This window comes from Microcaecilia unicolor, chromosome 1 (genome assembly GCF_901765095.1).
Source record: "Microcaecilia unicolor chromosome 1, aMicUni1.1, whole genome shotgun sequence".
In the NCBI taxonomy this organism is placed as follows: domain Eukaryota; kingdom Metazoa; phylum Chordata; class Amphibia; order Gymnophiona; family Siphonopidae; genus Microcaecilia; species Microcaecilia unicolor.
The window spans coordinates 567,545,476-567,565,949 of record NC_044031.1 but is presented as its reverse complement, the minus strand read 5'-3'; the positions used below and the strand labels follow the sequence as shown (position 1 = coordinate 567,565,949).

Here is a 20,474-nt window from a genome sequence, read left to right as displayed (position 1 = left end):
GCTTCCCCGCTAACTCCCTCATTACCTGGTCCGTTGGATCGATACCTGAGATCGCAGGGAGTCCATCGAGAAGGCGGTTTGCTACCAGATGTACGCGCCGGCGAAACGGAGAATTCGGCGCTCTCTGGACTTGAAGTGACTCTAAGCCCCGCTGAACGCACTCCTCCTCCCCAGCCGATAGGCGCCAGTTCCTTTCTCCTGGATTCGACAGGGTCTACTCCCACAGAGGTTAGGGGCCCAGAAGAACGCCGAATCGAAGCCTCCCTTACTACAGAGAGAGAACTGGAGATCAGTTTGCCCGTGGAAACGCTGCAAACTGAGGCGAGAGAAGCTGAGGGACAAAGTGAGGACACAGACCAGCCTGTAAGGTTTGAATTACCTAAAGAATTTACGATTAAACCTAAAGACGTTACATTGGAAGCTTTGTGGGATTTGGTTTCCAATCTGGGACAAGTTTTCCTTAAACAGATGAATGATTTTCAGCCCAAAGTTAAATCCTTGGAAATTAACCTAGGGGTACAAGAGCAACAAATTAAAGATTTGAATGGGAAACTTGTCAATCTGGATCAGAGAATTATGAAGCTTGAAACTTTACAACCTATTATGGTGAAAGATTTGACAAGTCTTAGAGATAAAATGGAAATATTTGACAATTACACTAAAAATCATAATCTTAGATTTATTAATTTTCCTCGACTTCAAAATGTTACCCCTATGGACATGCTAAAACGCTACATGCGTGAAAATTTACTAATTCCTGAACAGAATTTGCCACCAATGACTATGGTTTATTATATTCCTGGGAAAGGAACCTCTCAACCCGAAGCTCCGATTGATGTCTCTCTTTTACTTGAGACCTCTGATACTGAATTGGCAACCGCGGCTACACTTGTGGCCACGGTAGCATTGTTACCAGATAAGAATTGGATTTTTCGTTTGTTTTTCCGTAATAAAGATAAACCCTTTTTGGGTTTAAAAGTTTTACTTTTTCCTGACGTCTCTAAGGAGACTCGACGACGAAGGAAACAATTCCTTCTCCTTAGGCCTGAGGTTTTGCACTTGGGGGGTACCTTTTTTTTTAAGGTACCCCTGCAAGTGCATAGTAAGGCTTAGGGAGAAAAAATATGTATTTACAGAGCCGTCCCATGTGTCCGCACTTATAACCTCAGTGAAAATGGAAAAGCGTTAATTATAATTGTGCTCTACTTAACAGCTTTTGTATAATTTCTTCTTTATAATTTCTTGATAATTTGTCTCCGCTATTTTCCTGAAATCTTGGATCACAATTATGGACTTGAGTATAATTTTTCCATTGTGAAGCTTACCCTTCATTTTTTTTTATTTCCTGTTTTTATTTTACAATTCTGTAATTACTATATACTTTACCTGAACAAGAGGTTTGTCTTGTAATATAATGGAAAATGTTAATAAATAAAATATATAAAAAGGATTTGAAATGTGGTTCTTTGAACCAGTAGCATTGCCGGACTGCCAATTCTGGGAGAACCTGAGCCCATTTGTTTTTGCTCTGCCCTTCTCCCACTCTCTACCCCCTCCCTGTTCTGTCAGCACCTCCCCGCAACTCAAAATATAAATACCTTAGCTGCTAGGGATCCCCAATCCCCATTAACTAAAGTACTCCTTCTCTGGTGGCCAAAACTCCTATCAAGCTCAGCAGATAGAGGCAGTGTCCCGGAGCCAACACCAACATTGACACAAGCACTCTGCACATGTTCAGTTTTCACATGTGTACAGTATGCTGGCTCCTGACCAGTTAAATAGTACTTAACCAACTAAGCACTGATCTAAATAAATAAATAAATAAATAATAAATATTACCTCTTAGTGCATAATGGCTAACCAGCTATATCACACAATATATCTGGCTAGCTGTGAATATTCAGAGCATTGCCAGCTAAGTTTGTTGGCCAAATCGGGCCACCCAAATAGCAAGCCTATCTTTAGCTGCTATAAACTTAACCAGCTAGTGCTGAATATTGACTTGGCTGATTAAGATTAAGCCGGCCAAAAAAACTTTGAATATTCAATGCCGGTCATCATAAATAACCCTGTATTGAATATTTGGGCTCAGTGCTGATCGTGGGACTTAGCTGGCCTGTCTCCTGCGGGCTTAATATCAGCCAGATCATAAATATGGGGTTGGATATTTGGTGCTATTTTATAAAGTGGAGTAATGTGTGTTCTAAGGTTACACTTATTTGATTAACTGCCTAAAGCAAGGTCATCAAGGCGGTGTACATTGCAATTCTTAAAGAGGAATATACTGAGAAAGAGACAAGATTTCCCAAATCTACTGTCTAGCTTATTTTCAAAAGGGAAGGATGCCCATCTTCCGACACAAATCGGGAGATGGGCGTCCTTCTCCCGAGGTTGCCCAAATCGGCATAATTGAAAGCCGTTTTTTTGTGTCCTCAACTGCTTTCCGTCGTGGGGATGACCAAAGTTCACAGGGGCGTATCGGCAGTGTACCGAAGGCGGGATGGGGGCATGGTTAAGAGATGGGGGTCCTCAGCCGATAATGGAAAAAAGAAGGACGTCCCTCACGAGCATTTGGTCGAATTTACTTGGTCCCTTTTTTTGCACGACCAAGCCTCAAAAAGGTGCCCGGACTGACCAGATGACTACCAAAGGGAATGGGGGATGACCTCCCCTTACTCCCCCAGTGGTCTGCAACCCCCTCCCACCCCCAAAATGTTTTAAACATTTTTCCAGCTTCTATGCCAGCCTCAAATGTCATACCCAGCTCCCTGACAGCAGTATGCAGATCCCTGGAGCAGTTTTAGTGGGTGCAGTGCACTTCAGGCAGGTGGACCCAAGCCCATCCCCCCCTCACCTGTTACACTTGTGGTGGTAAATGTGAGCCCTCCAAAACCCACCCGAAACCCACTGTACCCACATGTAGGTGCCCCCGTCATCCCTAAGGGCTATGGTAGTGGTGTACAGTTGTGGGGAGTGGGTTTTAGGGCGGGGGGGTTGGGAGACACAGCACCCAAGGTAAGGGAGCTATGGGAGCAATTTGTGAAGTCCACTGCAGTGCCCTCTAGGGTGCCCGGTTGGTGTTCTGGCATGTCAGGAGGACCAGTGCGCTACGAATGTTGGCTCCTCTCATGACCAAAGGGCTTGAATTTGGTCGTTTTTGTGATGGGCGTCCTTGGTTTCCATTATGGCCGAAAACCGGGGAAAACCATCTCTAAGGACGACCTAAGGATGACCATCTCTAAGATCGACCTAAATGTTGAGATTTGGGTGTCCCCGACCGTATTATCGAAACGAAAGATGGACGCCCATCTTGTTTCGATAATACAGGTTTCCCCGCCTCTTCGCCGGAACGTCCTTAGAGATGGACGCCCTTAGAGATGGTCATCCCCGTTCGATTATGCCCCTCCACGTCTTACAGGACCCCGATATCAGCAGGGGTCCACCTGTCGTATCAAACTGCTTCATGCCTCAAAGATTGATTGAAACAGATGCGTTTTTAGAAGCACTTTAAATGAGGGAAGGGAAGTCTCCATACACAGTGACATAGAGAGGGCATTCCAAGGAATAGGCCCTCTAGATTAAACATCAGTTTCCAGAATATATGCGATGGAATATTCCTAACAGGGGACAGTCAGTAAATGTTGACTACAGCTCAGGGACCATGTTGGAACATAGACAACAGATATGATGACAAGTTAAGGCGAGCCCACATGTATGATCTTAAACACCACCAACAAAATTTTGTAAGATATCCAGTACTCCTTTAGAGCCAATGTTTGACCCGTAACAGTGGGGTCACATGGTCACACTTCCTGGAATTAAAAAGCAATTTCATAGCAATATTCTGTATCAGTTGCAATTGTTTAATCTGCTTCTGACAGATGCCCCTAAAGAGTGCATTAGAGTAGTCCAGACATGTAATAACAAGAGCGTGACTAATAACATGCAATGCTTTTTGGTCAAATAGATGTCAAATAGACTAGATTTGTTGTAATTTTAAAAAACACATGCTCTAACAACAGGCAGCACATGAATAACAGCAGTACACCCAAGACCTTAATTGTATCACTGGCCTGAAGGGTTATGACTCCAAAGCTGAGAGTAGTTAATGTGGAGGGGCATAATCGAACATCGCCGGCGAAATAGATCACCGACCATCTATTTTGGCCATGGCGCAATAGCTGGCCGGAACCGTATTATCGAAAAAAATGGCCAGCCATCTTTTTTTTTCGATAATACGGTTTAGCCCGGCCAAATGCCAGGGTTTGCTGGGTTTCAGATCGACGGTTTTGTTTTTCAGTAATAATGGAAAAAAATGCTGGCCATCTCAAACCCGGTGAAATCCAAGGCATTTGGTCGTGGGAGGAGCCAGCATTTTTAGTGCACTGGTCTCCCTGACATGCCAGGCACCCTAGGGGACACTTCTAAAAATGTTTAAAAAAAATACAAAAACGCTCCCAGGTGAATAGCTCCCTTACCTTGGGTGCTGAGCCTCCCAAATCCTCCCCAAACCCACTCCCCACACCTCTACTCCATTACCATAACCCTTATGGCTGAAGGGGGGCACTTACATGTGGGTACAGTGGGTTTTGGGGGTTTTGGAGGGCTCATCACTTAGCACCACAAGTGTAACAGGTAGGGGGGTGGACCTGGGTTTGCCTGCCTGAAGTGCACTGCACCCATTAAAAACTGCTCCAGGGACTTGCATACTGCTGTCAGGGACCTGGGTATGGCATTTGAGGCTGGCATAAAGGCTGGCAAAAAAGTGCTTTATTTTTTTTTTTCGTGTGGGAGGGGGTTGGTGACCACTGGGGGAGTACGGGGAGGTCATCCTCCATTCCCTCCAGTTATCATCTGGTCAGTTGGGGCACCTTTTTGAGGTTTGGTCATGAAAATAAAAGGACCAAGTAAACCCAGCGAAATACTACTTAACGCCGCTTTTTTTTCCATTATCAGCAACAGCCGGCCATCTGGTAGCCACGCCTATGCCCGCCCATGCCCCGCCTTCGCTTCACCGGCAGCACGCCCCTTTGAACTTTCGCCGGCGAGGCGACGGGAAAGTGGCGATGCTGTCAAAAAAGCAGCTTTCGATTATACCGATTTCACTACTTTTCCGAGATCGCTGGCCATCTCCTGATTTATGTCGGAAGATGGCCGGCGATCACTTTTGAAAATAAGCCAGAAAGGTAATCACTGAGACAGAATATTTGAAAATTAATGTTTTTGCACATTAAGCATCAATCCATTAGTTCTGTGCCAAGCCTCCACAATTTACCTTCAATCTCTGCAAGAGAATTATTGTACAAAGTATCTACAGGGGCAAGAATTTGAACATCATCAGCATACATGTATGGCATTTATTTATTTATTATATTAGTATCCCACATTTTCCCACCTATTTGTAGGCTCAATGTGGCTTGCATAGTACCGGAGAGGCGTTTGCTGACTCTGGTGTGAACAAATACAAAGTGATGTTGTGGTAAGATAAAGTTCATTTGGCATATCCATATTAGGGAAGTGTACAGTGGAAGAGTTGTGTTATGTCCATTCCGTACTTTAGTTTTGTTGTGTCGAAGAGATCAGAGCATTAGACACAATGACTGTATTTGAGAGGCTAATGGGGACATACAGATATTAAACAATACTGGTGCAAGAAGAGATCCCTGAGGTACCCCACAGTGGAGTAGAAAGGAATCAGAATGTTCATTTTGCCAGAGAATACGTACGGTACAGTGGTGGAAATAAGTATTTGATCCCTTGCTGATTTTGTAAGTTTGCCCACTGACAAAGACATGAGCAGCCCATAATTGAAGGGTAGGTTATTGGTAACAGTGAGAGATAGCACATCACAAATTAAATCCGGAAAATCACATTGTGGAAAGTATATGAATTTATTTGCATTCTGCAGAGGGAAATAAGTATTTGATCCCCCACCAACCAGTAAGAGATCTGGCCCCTACAGACCAGGTAGATGCTCCAAATCAACTCGTTACCTGCATGACAGACAGCTGTCGGCAATGGTCACCTGTATGAAAGACACCTGTCCACAGACTCAGTGAATCAGTCAGACTCTAACCTCTACAAAATGGCCAAGAGCAAGGAGCTGTCTAAGGATGTCAGGGACAAGATCATACACCTGCACAAGGCTGGAATGGGCTACAAAACCATCAGTAAGACGCTGGGCGAGAAGGAGACAACTGTTGGTGCCATAGTAAGAAAATGGAAGAAGTACAAAATGACTGTCAATCGACAAAGATCTGGGGCTCCACGCAAAATCTCACCTCGTGGGGTATCCTTGATCATGAGGAAGGTTAGAAATCAGCCTACAACTACAAGGGGGGAACTTGTCAATGATCTCAAGGCAGCTGGGACCACTGTCACCACGAAAACCACTGGTAACACATTACGACATAACGGATTGCAATCCTGCAGTGCCCGCAAGGTCCCCCTGCTCCGGAAGGCACATGTGACGGCCCGTCTGAAGTTTGCCAGTGAACACCTGGATGATGCCGAGAGTGATTGGGAGAAGGTGCTGTGGTCAGATGAGACAAAAATTGAGCTCTTTGGCATGAACTCAACTCGCCGTGTTTGGAGGAAGAGAAATGCTGCCTATGACCCAAAGAACACCGTCCCCACTGTCAAGCATGGAGGTGGAAATGTTATGTTTTGGGGGTGTTTCTCTGCTAAGGGCACAGGACTACTTCACCGCATCAATGGGAGAATGGATGGGGCCATGTACCGTACAATTCTGAGTGACAACCTCCTTCCCTCCGCCAGGGCCTTAAAAATGGGTCGTGGCTGGGTCTTCCAGCACGACAATGACCCAAAACATACAGCCAAGGCAACAAAGGAGTGGCTCAGGAAGAAGCACATTAGGGTCATGGAGTGGCCTAGCCAGTCACCAGACCTTAATCCCATTGAAAACTTATGGAGGGAGCTGAAGCTGCGAGTTGCCAAGCGACAGCCCAGAACTCTTAATGATTTAGAGATGATCTGCAAAGAGGAGTGGACCAAAATTCCTCCTGACATGTGTGCAAACCTCATCATCAACTACAGAAGACGTCTGACAGCTGTGCTTGCCAAAAAGGGTTTTGCCACCAAGTATTAGGTCTTGTTTGCCAGAGGGATTAAATACTTATTTCCCTCTGCAGAATGCAAATAAATTCATATACTTTCCACAATGTGATTTTCCGGATTTAATTTGTGATGTGCTATCTCTCACTGTTACCAATAACCTACCCTTCAATTATGGGCTGTTCATGTCTTTGTCAGTGGGCAAACTTACAAAATCAGCAAGGGATCAAATACTTATTTCCACCACTGTATGTCCTATTTTAAAGATAAAATTGAAACCATTGTAACATCTGGCTAGCTACCCCTATTTCTGCCAGATGAGATGGTAGTAATTTGTGAACTACCATATCAAAAGCAGCTTTCAAATCCAATGATATTAAAATGGTAATTTTATTGTTGGCCAATGCTGCTTGAATATCTAGAAACATGCCCAGTAAAGTTGTCTCTGTTCAATGGTGGGATTGAAAGCCCATGTGATTGGAATGCAAAACTTTATATGACTTGAGAAACTGTTAGATAGTCAGCTATGATTTGTTTGGCAACTTTAGAAAGAAAAAAAGAACTGGGCAATTGGTGTATAGTTAATGACAAGGTCCCTATGTTACTGACACTACTTTATCAGAACAACTTTGTATTTCCCTATTTTATTGTCCACCTGGAAATTGACATCTGGCAGAGAATGACCTCTTTGATTTTATTTCAAATATCTGTGTCACCATCCTAATATCCTTCTATTAAGAGATATTAACCTGCACTTAGATAACCTAGCAAACTCCAACTTTTTGAATTTCTTTTCCTGCTGTAATTTTTTATACCCCCACACACCTGTCTCTCATTCAAAGGGTCACCTTCTTGATCTTTTTGCTTATAGATTTAACAACTCATTGGCCTTATCCATATCTGATACTTCATTGGAACCAACTCTATGATCAGATCATTACAAACTAGTATTCACCTTAAATTGGCTAGAATCATTGAAAGACACTCACCCCTAAATCCACTCTCCCCTTTTTACGTCTAGGGAAAGGATTGAAATTGATGAATTCTGGTTGAACATACAAGATACTGAACTCATGTCTATGTCTAATCATTAACATTCATAAAAGATTGGGATGTATTAAGTAAATAAATGCTAGAATCAGTAAAAATTAAATCTAAATTTAAAAAAGAGCCAATCCATCTGGTTCATCCTTTATGCATTAAATGAAAATGTAGGCAGCTTGAAATAAAATGGCAAAAATCCAAAACTGAAGAAAATAAATTACGTTGGAAATAATCTCGAAGACTATAAATATACAAATAAAAAGACTAAAATAAACTACTATAGAAATCTAACTGACCCTTTCAATACCAAATGTATTTTCAATATAGTCAACACCCTCTTAATTACCCAGGCTATTACTACCTCCAATGAATCTTTTCCATGTACTACCCAATTAGTTATACATTTTGAGCAGAAAATAATAAAAACTTGAGATGACATAATGTTTAAAGGAGACCCTATGATATTCATGACTGAACTGACACATAACTTCACTGGTATCAAAACTGATAGATATTAGTCATCATTCTTTCCCCCTTCATTCTCTATGGTGAAATATTTTCTATTGAAATATCCATCTTCTAACTGTGTACTGGTTTCCTGCCCTAGTTTTCTAGTAAAAACTATGCCTGATCTGTTTATAGAATCCCTAAGATCACATATCTCTCTTTTGCTATCCTTAGGTCATTTCCCCGCAGAAAAAGGGTCCATAATGTTATCCCCTATCCCTAAAACTCCCCTGGCAAAAATAAACATTATAACAAATTACAGGCCAGTGGCCTCTATATCTTTACATAATCGTTCACCAATTTAAGGATTATCTGTCCTCCTTTTCCCTTCTTTACCATACACAATCTGGCATCAGACCTAATTTCAGCATGGAAACAGTCTTAACCACATTAATTGCTAATTTCAGGAAAGAAATTAGTCTATGCAGTAAAATCATCCTTATGCAATTTGATATATCAAGTGCATTTGATGTGGTGCTTGTTCTCTGTGTTTGTATAATCATGACATGTTCTAGTAGACTGAGAATATTCTGAACATTGGCAGTGATATGACTTTAACAATCCCTCATCTATTGCTGAGTATTAGAGGAAAGTTTGCCATTAAAATGACATTTAAAATGTTTCAGAATAGTATGTTGGGGGCCTAAAGACATGTAAATGTTTTGTGTAACAATCCTGGACTGGGTAATCAGAAATGCCAAGGTGTCTTGCAATAACACACCCAATTTTGGGCCTGGTCTCACTAGCTTGTGTTTTACTACCTCAGACACACGAATGGCAAATAGAAGCAAGAGAAACAAAACTTTTAAATTTCTCATGCCTGCTTGAGTCCAAGTTGTAGTACTTGGTGCAGATCTTCTAACCCCCCTGTCTGGTTGATCTGTCCATTTTCCTGGCTAAACTAAAGCCAAGACCTGGACCTTTGCATGTTTGCAACATTTCAGCAGGACCTATGCTGTGTATGTTTCTTTTCCTAACCTTTATCTGGCTGCCTCTTCTGACCTGACCATCTGAGGAACATTTAAACTGATTTGTTAGACCAGTGGATTTACTCTGAATTTCTAATTCTTTTACCTTGGAAGCAGGGATACAGGATTATGCAATGGTTTTTGCTTTAGTGATCCATGCCTACTTACAATAGGCTTGTTCTCATCATTACCTGAAGGGACACCACAAGAATTTCTCTCTGAAATAGAATGTTCAACCCAGAGGGAGAATTGTTAGTATTTACCAAGGTATGTGGCTTAATAACAACATTTTCTACCTCAGAATCTATTTCAGTGTCTGTGCCACAGCCTGAATCGCTACTGTACTGAATATCCTTCCCCAACTCATTGGGCAGATGAAGTGGCTGCATAGCCCTTCCTCCCTCTAACTCCTGCAGTGTTATAATTTGTCTGGGCTCAGCTAGAATAACAATAGCATCCCCTTCTAAAGGGAGAACAGTGGCTGACATTCCCTCACTGTATTTAATTGAGGGAGAGACTGGCACAATTAAATCACAGTCTGATAAAAGCAAAGAAGCAGCATCACTCTCTTGCTCACTAATGACATTGAAAGAAGGGGAGTTGAGCATTGGGCTTTCATTCTCAGCACTGTATTTATCCCTATCAGTGTTAGATAATAACAGAATTTGTTTTAACATTATACTAGAGCTTTTCTGTCTAGGAAGGTTGTCAGTCTGCACAGGAAATAAATCAACACTGCTGTTATCACAAGCAGGGTGTTGGAGTGATTCTGTTATTATACTGGAACTTTTCTCTGTGCCCACTAAAAGAGAACACATAAAAACAGGGCTCACTGTTTCCTAGCTGGGGAACAGAAGCTAACACAATATACTGCTCTGATTCACAACACTCCTCCAGCTCTGCATCTCGTGTGTGACCACACATAGTGGGGCATTTTCGAACAGGGACACCCATCTCTAAGGGCGCCCATCTCTGAGGATGTCCCCTGCAAAGGGGCGGGGCATCCCATATTATCGAAACAAGATGGGCGTCCATCTTTTGTTTCAATAATAACAGTGGGGACGCCCAAATCTCAACATTTAGGTCGACTTAAGAGATGGTCAACCTAAATGTTGAGATGGTCATCCTTAGAGATGGATGACCTCGGTTTTCGCCGATAATGGAAACCGAGGACGCCCATCTTAAAAACAACCAAATGCAAGCCCTTTGGTCATGGGAGGAGCTAGCATTCGTAGTGCACTGGTCCCCCTCACATGCTAGGACACCAACCGGGCACCCTAGGGGGCACTGCAGTGGACTTCAGAAAAAGCTTCCAGGTACATAGCTCCTTTACATTGTGTGCTGAGCCTCCCAACGCCCCCCCCCCCAAAACCCACTCCCCACAACTGTACACCACTACATAGCCCTAAGGAGTGAAGGGGGCATCTACATGTGGGTACAGTGGGTTTTGGAGGGCTCACATTTACCACCACAAGTGTAACAGGTAGGGGGGATGGGCCTTGGTCCGCCTGCTTGAAGTGCACTGCACCCACTAAAAACTGCTCCAGGGACCTGCATACTGCTGTGATGGAGCTGGGTATTAAATTTGAGGCTGGTATAGAGGCTGGAAAAAATGTTTTTTAATTTGTTTTTTTGGGGTGGGAGGGGGTTGGTGACCACTGGGGGAGTAAGGGGAAGTCATCCCCCATTCCCTCCGGTGGTCATCTGGTCACTTCAGGCACCTTTTCGAGGCTTGGTCGTGAAAAACATTGGACCAAGTAAAGTCAGCCAAATGTTCATCAGGGATGCCCTTCTTTTTTTCATTATCGGCTGAGGACGGCCATCTCTTAACCATGCCCTTGTCCTGCCTTCGGCACACTGCCAACACGCCCCCGTGAACTTTGGTCATCCCCACAATGGAAAGCAGTTGAGGACAACCAAAATTGGCTTTCGATTATGCCGATTTGAGCGACCCTGAGAGAAGGACACCCATCTTCCGATTTGTGTCAGAAGATGGGCGTCCTTCTCTTTCGATTATGTCGCTGATAGTGGTATTCTCCGTAAAGAGAGAAGCTAAATTTAAATATTGCTCTATTTCCTAAAATAGTAGTAGTAGTAGTAGTTAAAACAGATGTCTGACTCAGGGAGAGACTCCAGTGTCATTATCAAGGGATCTGGCTCTAAGACTGCTTACTGACTCTGGACTAGCTCAAATGTTTGTATCCCAGTTATTTCTCCTGGGGGAATCTGAAGATTTGTTGCTAAATGGGAGATGCCTCCTTTCTAATTTACAGGAAGAGAGGGACTACTGACACCCTCTGAGAATGACAGCTCTTGTACATCTTCTGACTTGTCATGTATAACGTATTTAATTATATTCCCATAAGCATTTTATTTAGCCAATACTGCCCATATCAATGTGTAAGTATTATGCTCCTGACCAAGGTTCTTAGGATTGGGCTGCATGATTGCCACCTCAATAATCCTAGGAACATTTCTTAATAGCCTGAGATTTGAAGCAGATAGGTTGGGTGTACTTAAGGTCCCTACCTCCTCAAGCACTATGTTGGCTTTTGTATTAGAGCACCACATATTATAAAACTTAACAGGATAAGCGAACTATAGATACTGTCCACAAAGTTTGGCTGCCTCATCAGCTTTTTCTCTTATCTCTGAGGGGTACAAATCTATGCCATCTCTGATCATAGAACATGTCTCCCTATAATAAGGGCCCCACATTCTTTTACTCACTTTAAGTACTGGGGTAGTGCTGCTAAGGACAGATAATAGACATGTACCTCAACTTTTTCCATCCTAACTGCTAGCTTGTTAATTTAAATTACACAAGTATACTGCTTCTTTGAATTAACTGTGCCAAAAGAAGGCAATTACAGCAGTGAAATGAGGAAAAACCGTTCCATTAATGAACAAAAAGACAACAATGTTCTTTTAATCTGCTTACAGAAATGAAACACTCTTGCTGCTATCATTCACACTTCAATGTAGTATTATCAATTTAGTCACTATAAGTAACTACTTTTCTAGGGGTCAGCTTTAACACTTGCAAAGTATGATTTACAGTTCTTTGATAGTGAATAAGACACCCATCCTTATGAACATAAAAACGGCTGTATATTTAAAAACAGGATTTTACTTAATACAGTTTATTAGACTGTTCACTGACAGAGAAAATAAAACTCTGTGTTCAAGGATGTCTATTCTGGGAAACCTGCCAAAGTAGGAATGCTGACAAACTATGTTCCCAGTGAAGCATAACCAAAGATAACACAACAAACCTCCGGTAGCTGTGCAAGCACAGCCTGAACTATGACAGTACAGTTAGTTGAAGCCCAAGACCCTCAGAAAGTAATACTGGGGTATGCGTTAGTCATTATCTTCTCTAGATCTAGACCTAATCTAATCTAGATTTAGTGGAACCTCCAGTCTGTGGTTAAATACATATACTACACCCCTGTTTGGGGTGTTATCAGGGTATCCAACAATTAGCATACATTTTAAAAGGAATAGATATCTAGTAATACCAGCCTTAGTGAGTGAAGTGTCAGAGGTAAATATGTTCCCTCTTATACTTAGCTCCAAGCTCACCACACCTTAAATAATAGAAAGAACTAACTCCACAGCCAAGTACTATTATTTTATGTTTCACTTTCATTTTGTTTGCATTGCCATACTTCATGTTAAGTTAAGGTACTATATTCCAATGATATTTACTGTCATTTTAGTACAAATAAACTTTAGTTTATTTTCCCGTGAACTGTTTTTTCCTACACTTCCATAGTATTTTTAAAAGCTTTGCTTGCAATACTTATACACTATTGATATTTTATTGTACCTGTACTGCCATATGACAGGCATTATACATTCCTTTTGTGTGTTTAATTCAATATTATTTCATGTAGTATACTTCTTCTCCTTGAACTATAAACTGCATGCATTGTCAGAGACTTATAAGCATGGGTGTCTACAGTTACTGTGGCATGAACTTTTTAACCTACTGAAAGAAACGAGTTGTATGCCATACTCAGCATTTTTTAAAAGCATTGTTTATTCCTGATTTCAAGTTTTAAGCATAATGCCCAGCATATTCAGGACTGCATTTAATGGACTGGGTTTCCTGTGGACTGCTTTCAGAGCTATACACTGCCTGAAGCCCATGCTATGGACATTAAATTTAATTTATAAGTCAGTCTACATGTCAGGATTCCCTTACCTCTGTGCCAAATGGTAAAATTCCCTCCTGAAATTCATCAAATGAGAACCTAATGATATTCCAGAAATACCTCAAAGCATCTCTGTTTAAGCAATTTCTCATAGATCATCATAATTAATTTAACCCTTAATTGTATAATTATTCAAATTTCTCAGTTCCATTTTAATTATTATACATGGATGATTATAAATTGTTACCTTTTTGCTTCTAGTATTTGTTTTCATATTACTTATTGTAATACTCATTCCTTATTTATTCCTTTTTTATTACTACTTGCACGTATACTATCTCACATAACTTTTTGTACTGTTAATTGCAATAAGTTGTCAGTCAAATTGGGTGGGATTATCTATCTATCTATCTATCTATCTATCTATCTATCTATCTATATATATATATATATCTATATATATCTAAATATATATATATCTACAGTATATATATCTATATATATCTAAATATATATATCTGTATCTATATCTATATCTATATAGATATAGATATATGTATATATATATATATATATATATATATCTATATCTATCTAACTATCTATCTAGATCATAACTAGCACATTTTTCTATAGAAGTTATCATACAAATATATACGGCTGTTGGTGGCTTAAAACCAGCAGGTGTCTCCAACTACCGCCCCATTTCCCTCCTACCCTTCCTCTCCAAGATATTTGAACGCGCCGTTCACAGCCGTTGCATTGATTTTCTCTCCTCTCATGCCATCCTCGATCCGCTTCAATCCGGCTTTCGCTCCCTACACCAGTGGCGTAGCCACAGGTGGGCCTGGGTGGGCCAGGGCCCACTCACTTAGGGCTCAGGCCCACCCAACAGTAGCATACATTTAGTGGTAGCTGGTGGAGATCCCAAGCTCTACCAGCTGAAGACTTCCCCCTGATGGTAAGAAAAATGCTAGTCTCCACGCTACCGGCATCTGCACATGCTCAGTTTTCAGCGCATGCCTGCTGCAGACTGCCAAGGTGGAAAGAAGCGTTTTCTCACCAGCTGAGATATTTTTTTGGTTGGGGGGAGGGGGAGAACACTTGGTGCCCACCCAGTTCTTGCCTAGGCCCACCCAAAATCTATTTTCTGGCTACGCCCCTGCCCTACACTCGACAGAAACAGCACTATCTAAAGTCTGCAATGACCTGTTCCTCGCCAAATCCAAATGTCACTACTCTATCCTCATCCTCCTCGACCTATCCGCCGCTTTTGACACTGTCAGTCACAACCTACTTCTTGACACACTGTCCTCCTTTGGGTTCCAGGGCTCTGTCCTCTCCTGGTTCTCCTCTTATCTCTCCCATCGTACCTTCAGAGTACACTCTCATGGTTCGTCCTCCTCCCCTATCCCGCTCTCTGTTGGAGTTCCTCAGGGATCTGTCCTTGGGCCCCTCCTTTTTTCAATCTACACCTCTTCCTTAGGCTCCCTGATCTCATCTCATGGTTTCCACTATCATCTTTATGCTGACGACACCCAGCTGTATCTCTCCACACCAGACATCACTGCGGAAACCCAGGCCAAAGTATCGGCCTGCTTATCCGACATTGCTGCCTGGATGTCAAACCGCCACCTGAAACTGAACATGGCCAAGACTGAACTTATTGTTTTCCCACCCAAACCCACTTCTCCTCTCCCTTCACTCTCTATCTAAGTTGATAACACCCTCATCATCCCCGTCTCAACTGCCCGCAACCTCGGTGTCATCTTCGACTCCTCCCTCTCCTTCTCTGCGCATATCCAGCAGATAGCCAAGACCTGTCGCTTCTTCCTCTACAACATTAGCAAAATTCGCCCCTTCCTCTCTGAGCACACCACCCGAACTCTCATCCACTCTCTCATTACCTCTCGCCTTGACTACTGCAACCTACTCCTTACCGGCCTCTCACTTAGCCACCTATCCCCCCTTCAGTCCATCCAGAACTCTGCCGCACGTCTTATCTTCTGCCTTGACCGATATACTCATATCACCCCTCTCCTCAAGTCACTTCACTGGCTTCCGATCAGATACCGCATACAGTTCAAGCTTCTCCTACTAACCTACAAATGCACTCGATCTGCAGCCCCTCCTTACCGCTCTACCCTCATCTCCCCTTACGTCCCTACCCGTAACCTCCGCTCTCAAGACAAATCCCTCCTTTCAGTACCCTTCTCCACCACCGCCAACTCTAGGCTCCGCCCTTTCTGCCTCGCCTCACCCCATGCTTGGAACAAACTCCCTGAGCCCATACGCCAGGCCCCCTCCCTACCCATCTTCAAATCATTGCTCAAAGCCCACCTCTTCAATGTCGCTTTCGGCACCTAATCACAACACCTCTACTCAGGAAATCTAGACTACCCCAACTTGACATTTTGTCCTTTAGATTGTAAGCTCTTCTGAGCAGGGACCATCCTTAGTTATTAATTTGTACAGCGCTGCGTAACCCTAGTAGCGCTCTAGAAATGTTAAGTAGTAGTAGTAGTAGTAGTAATCCATATTTATCTAGGTGCCTTGTTAGCGTATCAGTCTCATAATCTGAAGGTCATGAGTTTGAGCCTTAAGTGAAGCACATGTTATTTTAGTCTGCCATTGAGACAGACATGGGAAGCAACTGCTTGCCCTGGGATTTGTAGTATGGAGTGTTGCCACGATTTGGATTTCTGCCAGGTACTTGTGACCTGGCTTTGCCACTGTTTGGAAAACAGGATACTGGGCTAGATGGACCATTGGTCTGACCCAGTATGGCTACTCTTATGCTATGTTCTTATGTAAGGCGGAGAACCAAAAATACATATACAATGAAACAATTAAAAAAAACAACTTCCAAAACAAAATTAAAGAAATTCAGAATTAAGAAACGCCCATGTTAACAGAAACCATCCCTGTCAATCATTAATTCCCATATTAAACACTGTGTCAACACGTGGGAATGGCCAGTGTTAATGCATTTTAGTGTGTGGGCCCTTATATTTGCTAAACAATTAAATATGTTCTGTTCCTATTTTAGGTTAACTGGATTTCATCTTCCTCCACCTGTAACAAGTACTGGACCTGTGTTTTCATTACGATTGACAAGTGACTTTGCAGTTAGTGCTCATGGGTTTAAAGTACACTATGAAGGTAAGTTGTATCTATTAATAGTTCAATAAAGGTAAGACACTGCCTGGTTTCTGATATATAGCATGCTTTACAACAGGTGGTTGCTGTTAAGTATCTGTTAACTACAAGAAACTATACAAGCTGCATGTGAATAACATGACTGGAACATATGAAATTAATAAGACTGAGATATTTTTATCAAATGATTTTTCTCCTTTTATAGTCACTCCCTTCCTAAAAATAAATAAATACATTATATCTATCTATCTATCTATCTATCTATCTATCTATCTATCTATCTATCTATCTATCTATCTATCTATAACTTACAGCAATCCCTGGATGCTATATATGGTGCCCAGATATGTGTACCCACACCCAAAATGCACATACAAATTGAGGAATTGAGTAACAAACCCTTAACTATCAATAATTGGGTTCTAACAACCAATTATTGACGGTATTTGGCATTCATCAAAATTTGCACATGCATCTGGCTGTGCACTATTCTGTAAGGCATGGCACCTAGTTTTGCTAGCACGTGGTGCGGCCATGGGCATATCAGGGTTGTTCCAAGAAGTTATAGAATAGTGCCTCAGTGCACCTAACTTGGGCACCATTATTTGCACCAGGTTTCAGCAGGCATAAGTCTGGTACTCAAAGCTAGGCATGTGAATCAGTGCTAAGCACGACTCTATAAAGGGCGTTCACCCTTTATAGAATCTTGTTTAGTGCCGATTTTTTTTCCAGCACCTTATTTTGAGTGCTGCTTATGGAATTTCCTCCCAAGCATCATGAATTCTGAAATATAATGTGGTCAGGACGGTGGATCACAGCTTTCTTGGATTCACTGTACTAGGTGGTGTTATAGCAGCATGATAGCACCACCCCTATTACAGTGATGCTGCTGGTTTATCAGGGCTGATTTATCAACTTTCCTTTTCCATAGGTAAAAAATGGATTAAAAGTCAAAGGGGCCCTTTTATTAAGGTATCCTAAACATGTGAAACTGTTACCACTGTGATATGACATTACACTAATTCAGAAACAAACTGCATAACCTGTTACAGGGCAGGAATAGGCATGGAGGACACATTATACTTAGGTTATGGCCATCACTGCTGCAGTTAGGGTCCTTTTGCAAAGTGGTGGTAAGCCCACCATGTGCCAAGCTGGAGCTACCACCAACCCAACACGGGCAGTGTTAGTAGTTCTACCCGCAACGTGCACCATTTCCAGCACTAGTGTCAATATTTAAAAAACAATAGCAGCAGGTGCTAACCCAACGGTAATTGGGCAGCGCAGCATGCTACCTGGTTAGCATGGGAGCCTCTACCGTCACCTCAATGGGTTGCAGTAAGTGCTCCCCTCCCCCTACATAGCCACATGGTAACTAAAATCTTACTGTTTGGCGATTTCTCGGTTTTTTTTAGCTCTTTTACCCACTGCGGTAAAAAAGGGCCTCAGCGTGAGGCAAAAAATGGCCCCTGCTACTAGCATAGGGCCCCTTTTACTGCAGCTTGGTAAAAGGACCCCTTAATGCACATACACGTAATACCTTCTATATAGGAGGCAGTAAGTGCATCCACTTTAATTATGAATATTCATAGGGATAGAGTCAGTAAATGATGCCTAAAGTTAGATGCCGGGATAAAGGGCGCTAAGCACAAATTCTGTAGTGCCAGTTCCCCCATGGAACTGCTTTATTAAATACTAACTTAAGTCTGCATTTTTGCACCAAACTTTAGGCGTGAGTATTTATGCTCATGCCTAACTACGAAACCTTCCAGTAACTCCCAAGCACACATCAAACCTGTTAATGGTATTAAAGTGTTGGGAAGGATCTTCAGACTTTATGCATCCAGGTTGAGGTTCCTGATGTTTTGCACTTTGCTGCCAGTCAAGCAGCTGATTACTCCTGATACTAGTTTGTGATAAACAAGAAATGAGTTTTGAAGTGAAATATGAGGCTGTTGAAGAATTGAGCACTAAAAGTAGAAAACTGGTTCAAAGAAAATTTGCACAAAAAAAAAATGCATACACCAAAGGATCAATGAGGAGCTGCACTTGACTGCCTGAAAAACTGTGAGTTTAGCAGCCAGGATGCATAAAGTCTGAAGATCCTTCCCAACACTTTAATATCTATTAACAAGTTTGTTGTGTGCTTGTGAGTTACTGGAAGGTTTGGATGTATTCTAATCCCCGCACTGCCTTAAATAACATTGTCCAGATCTACATGCCTAACTACTGCCATTTAGACATTTAAATGCAAGTATTCTATAAAGCTGCATTGTTAATGGCACTAATTGACTTATTATTTAATTAAATTATTTGCAAAAATTAGGTGTGTACCCAATTTTGCTCGCACAATTTTGAGCGCAATTTATAGAATTTGGTTGATAATGTGCAAATTCTCATGCAGTAATTTACAGTTGTTCTAAGATGATGTCTATGTCTATATTGAGGGTGGTTGCCTGCTGTGCCCAAGTTAAGTAGGTTTTTTTGTTTGTGTAAAGAGTTGTTTGGGTTGTTTTTTTTAGAATGATAAAAAAGTAAAAAAAAACGGAAAAGATAATAACTGGACCTATGAAGATTGGAAGCTATTTCACTGCCATTTTAAATTATAGAGGGCTACCATATTTGCTATATGATGGTCCAACCAGCTTTAAACATAGTTGCAACTGTGCGATAATTTTGTTTGGACTTTGAGTATTTTTTAAAAAGTACATGTAAATCACAAATCTACCCCTACTCTGTCCAAACTGGACAATGCATGTATACATATATACATGAAGGGAAAAATGTTAGGAGCTTAGCCATGATTTCAGCACTAGTCACTTAACATAAGATCTTAAAATGTAAGCAAGTGAATAGAAGGCCTGCATAAATGTAGGAGCTTATATTTTATGTACCTACATTTCATAAGATTTTCAGTTGAAAGCTTAAGGGTCTGTTTATTAAGCCACGCTAGCAGCTTCTGTGTAGCATTGCCAATGGCTCATTCAAAGTGAATGAGCTGTGTCGGCATTAGCGCACAGCCAGCCACACTAGCGGCTTAGTAAACCCAGCATTAGGCTTCTAGGTTTAGTTGAAGATAGCAATCTAACGTCAGAGGTAGTTTTAGAAACATTAGGTAGCATTTGCACATATAAAGAGCAGATTTAAACATCTAAAATAGCATTATGTGTACTGTGTATGGCAATTTTAGAAAAGGCACTACTTTTTGTCTAGATACGACAATACACAGATTTCTATGTGAAGGGACTAGGGGTACGATTTGGGCATGTTCTGGGTGGTCCTTCAAAGTGTGCATGTTGCGAGTATATGCTTAATTGTTAGAGCAGCGGGCTGAGAACCAGAAAAGGCTGCTTCAAATCCTACTGTGGATCCTTGTGACCTTAGGCAAGTCACTTGACCCTCTATTGAGTCAAGAACAAACTTAGGGACCTGTTTACTAAGTTGCGTTATATGCGTGTTAGCATTTTTAATGCGCATTAACCATGTATGCGCCTAAAATATCCCTACACGGATAGCGCACACACTGATTGTAGATGCATTAAGGATCCCTTTTACTAAGCTC

At 41.8% G+C, this 20,474-nt stretch overlaps 1 protein-coding gene across 1 annotated transcript in view; it reads left to right on the top strand.

Annotated features, from left to right (window-relative positions):
• CSMD3 (CUB and Sushi multiple domains 3) overlaps positions 1–20,474 on the top strand; it is a 2,043,988-nt gene that overhangs the window by 254,764 nt on the left and 1,768,750 nt on the right. The window contains exon 3 of the mRNA XM_030189879.1: positions 16,803–16,915. Within this exon, the coding sequence (XP_030045739.1) occupies positions 16,803–16,915 (113 nt within the window). The remainder of the gene's footprint in view (positions 1–16,802; positions 16,916–20,474) is intronic.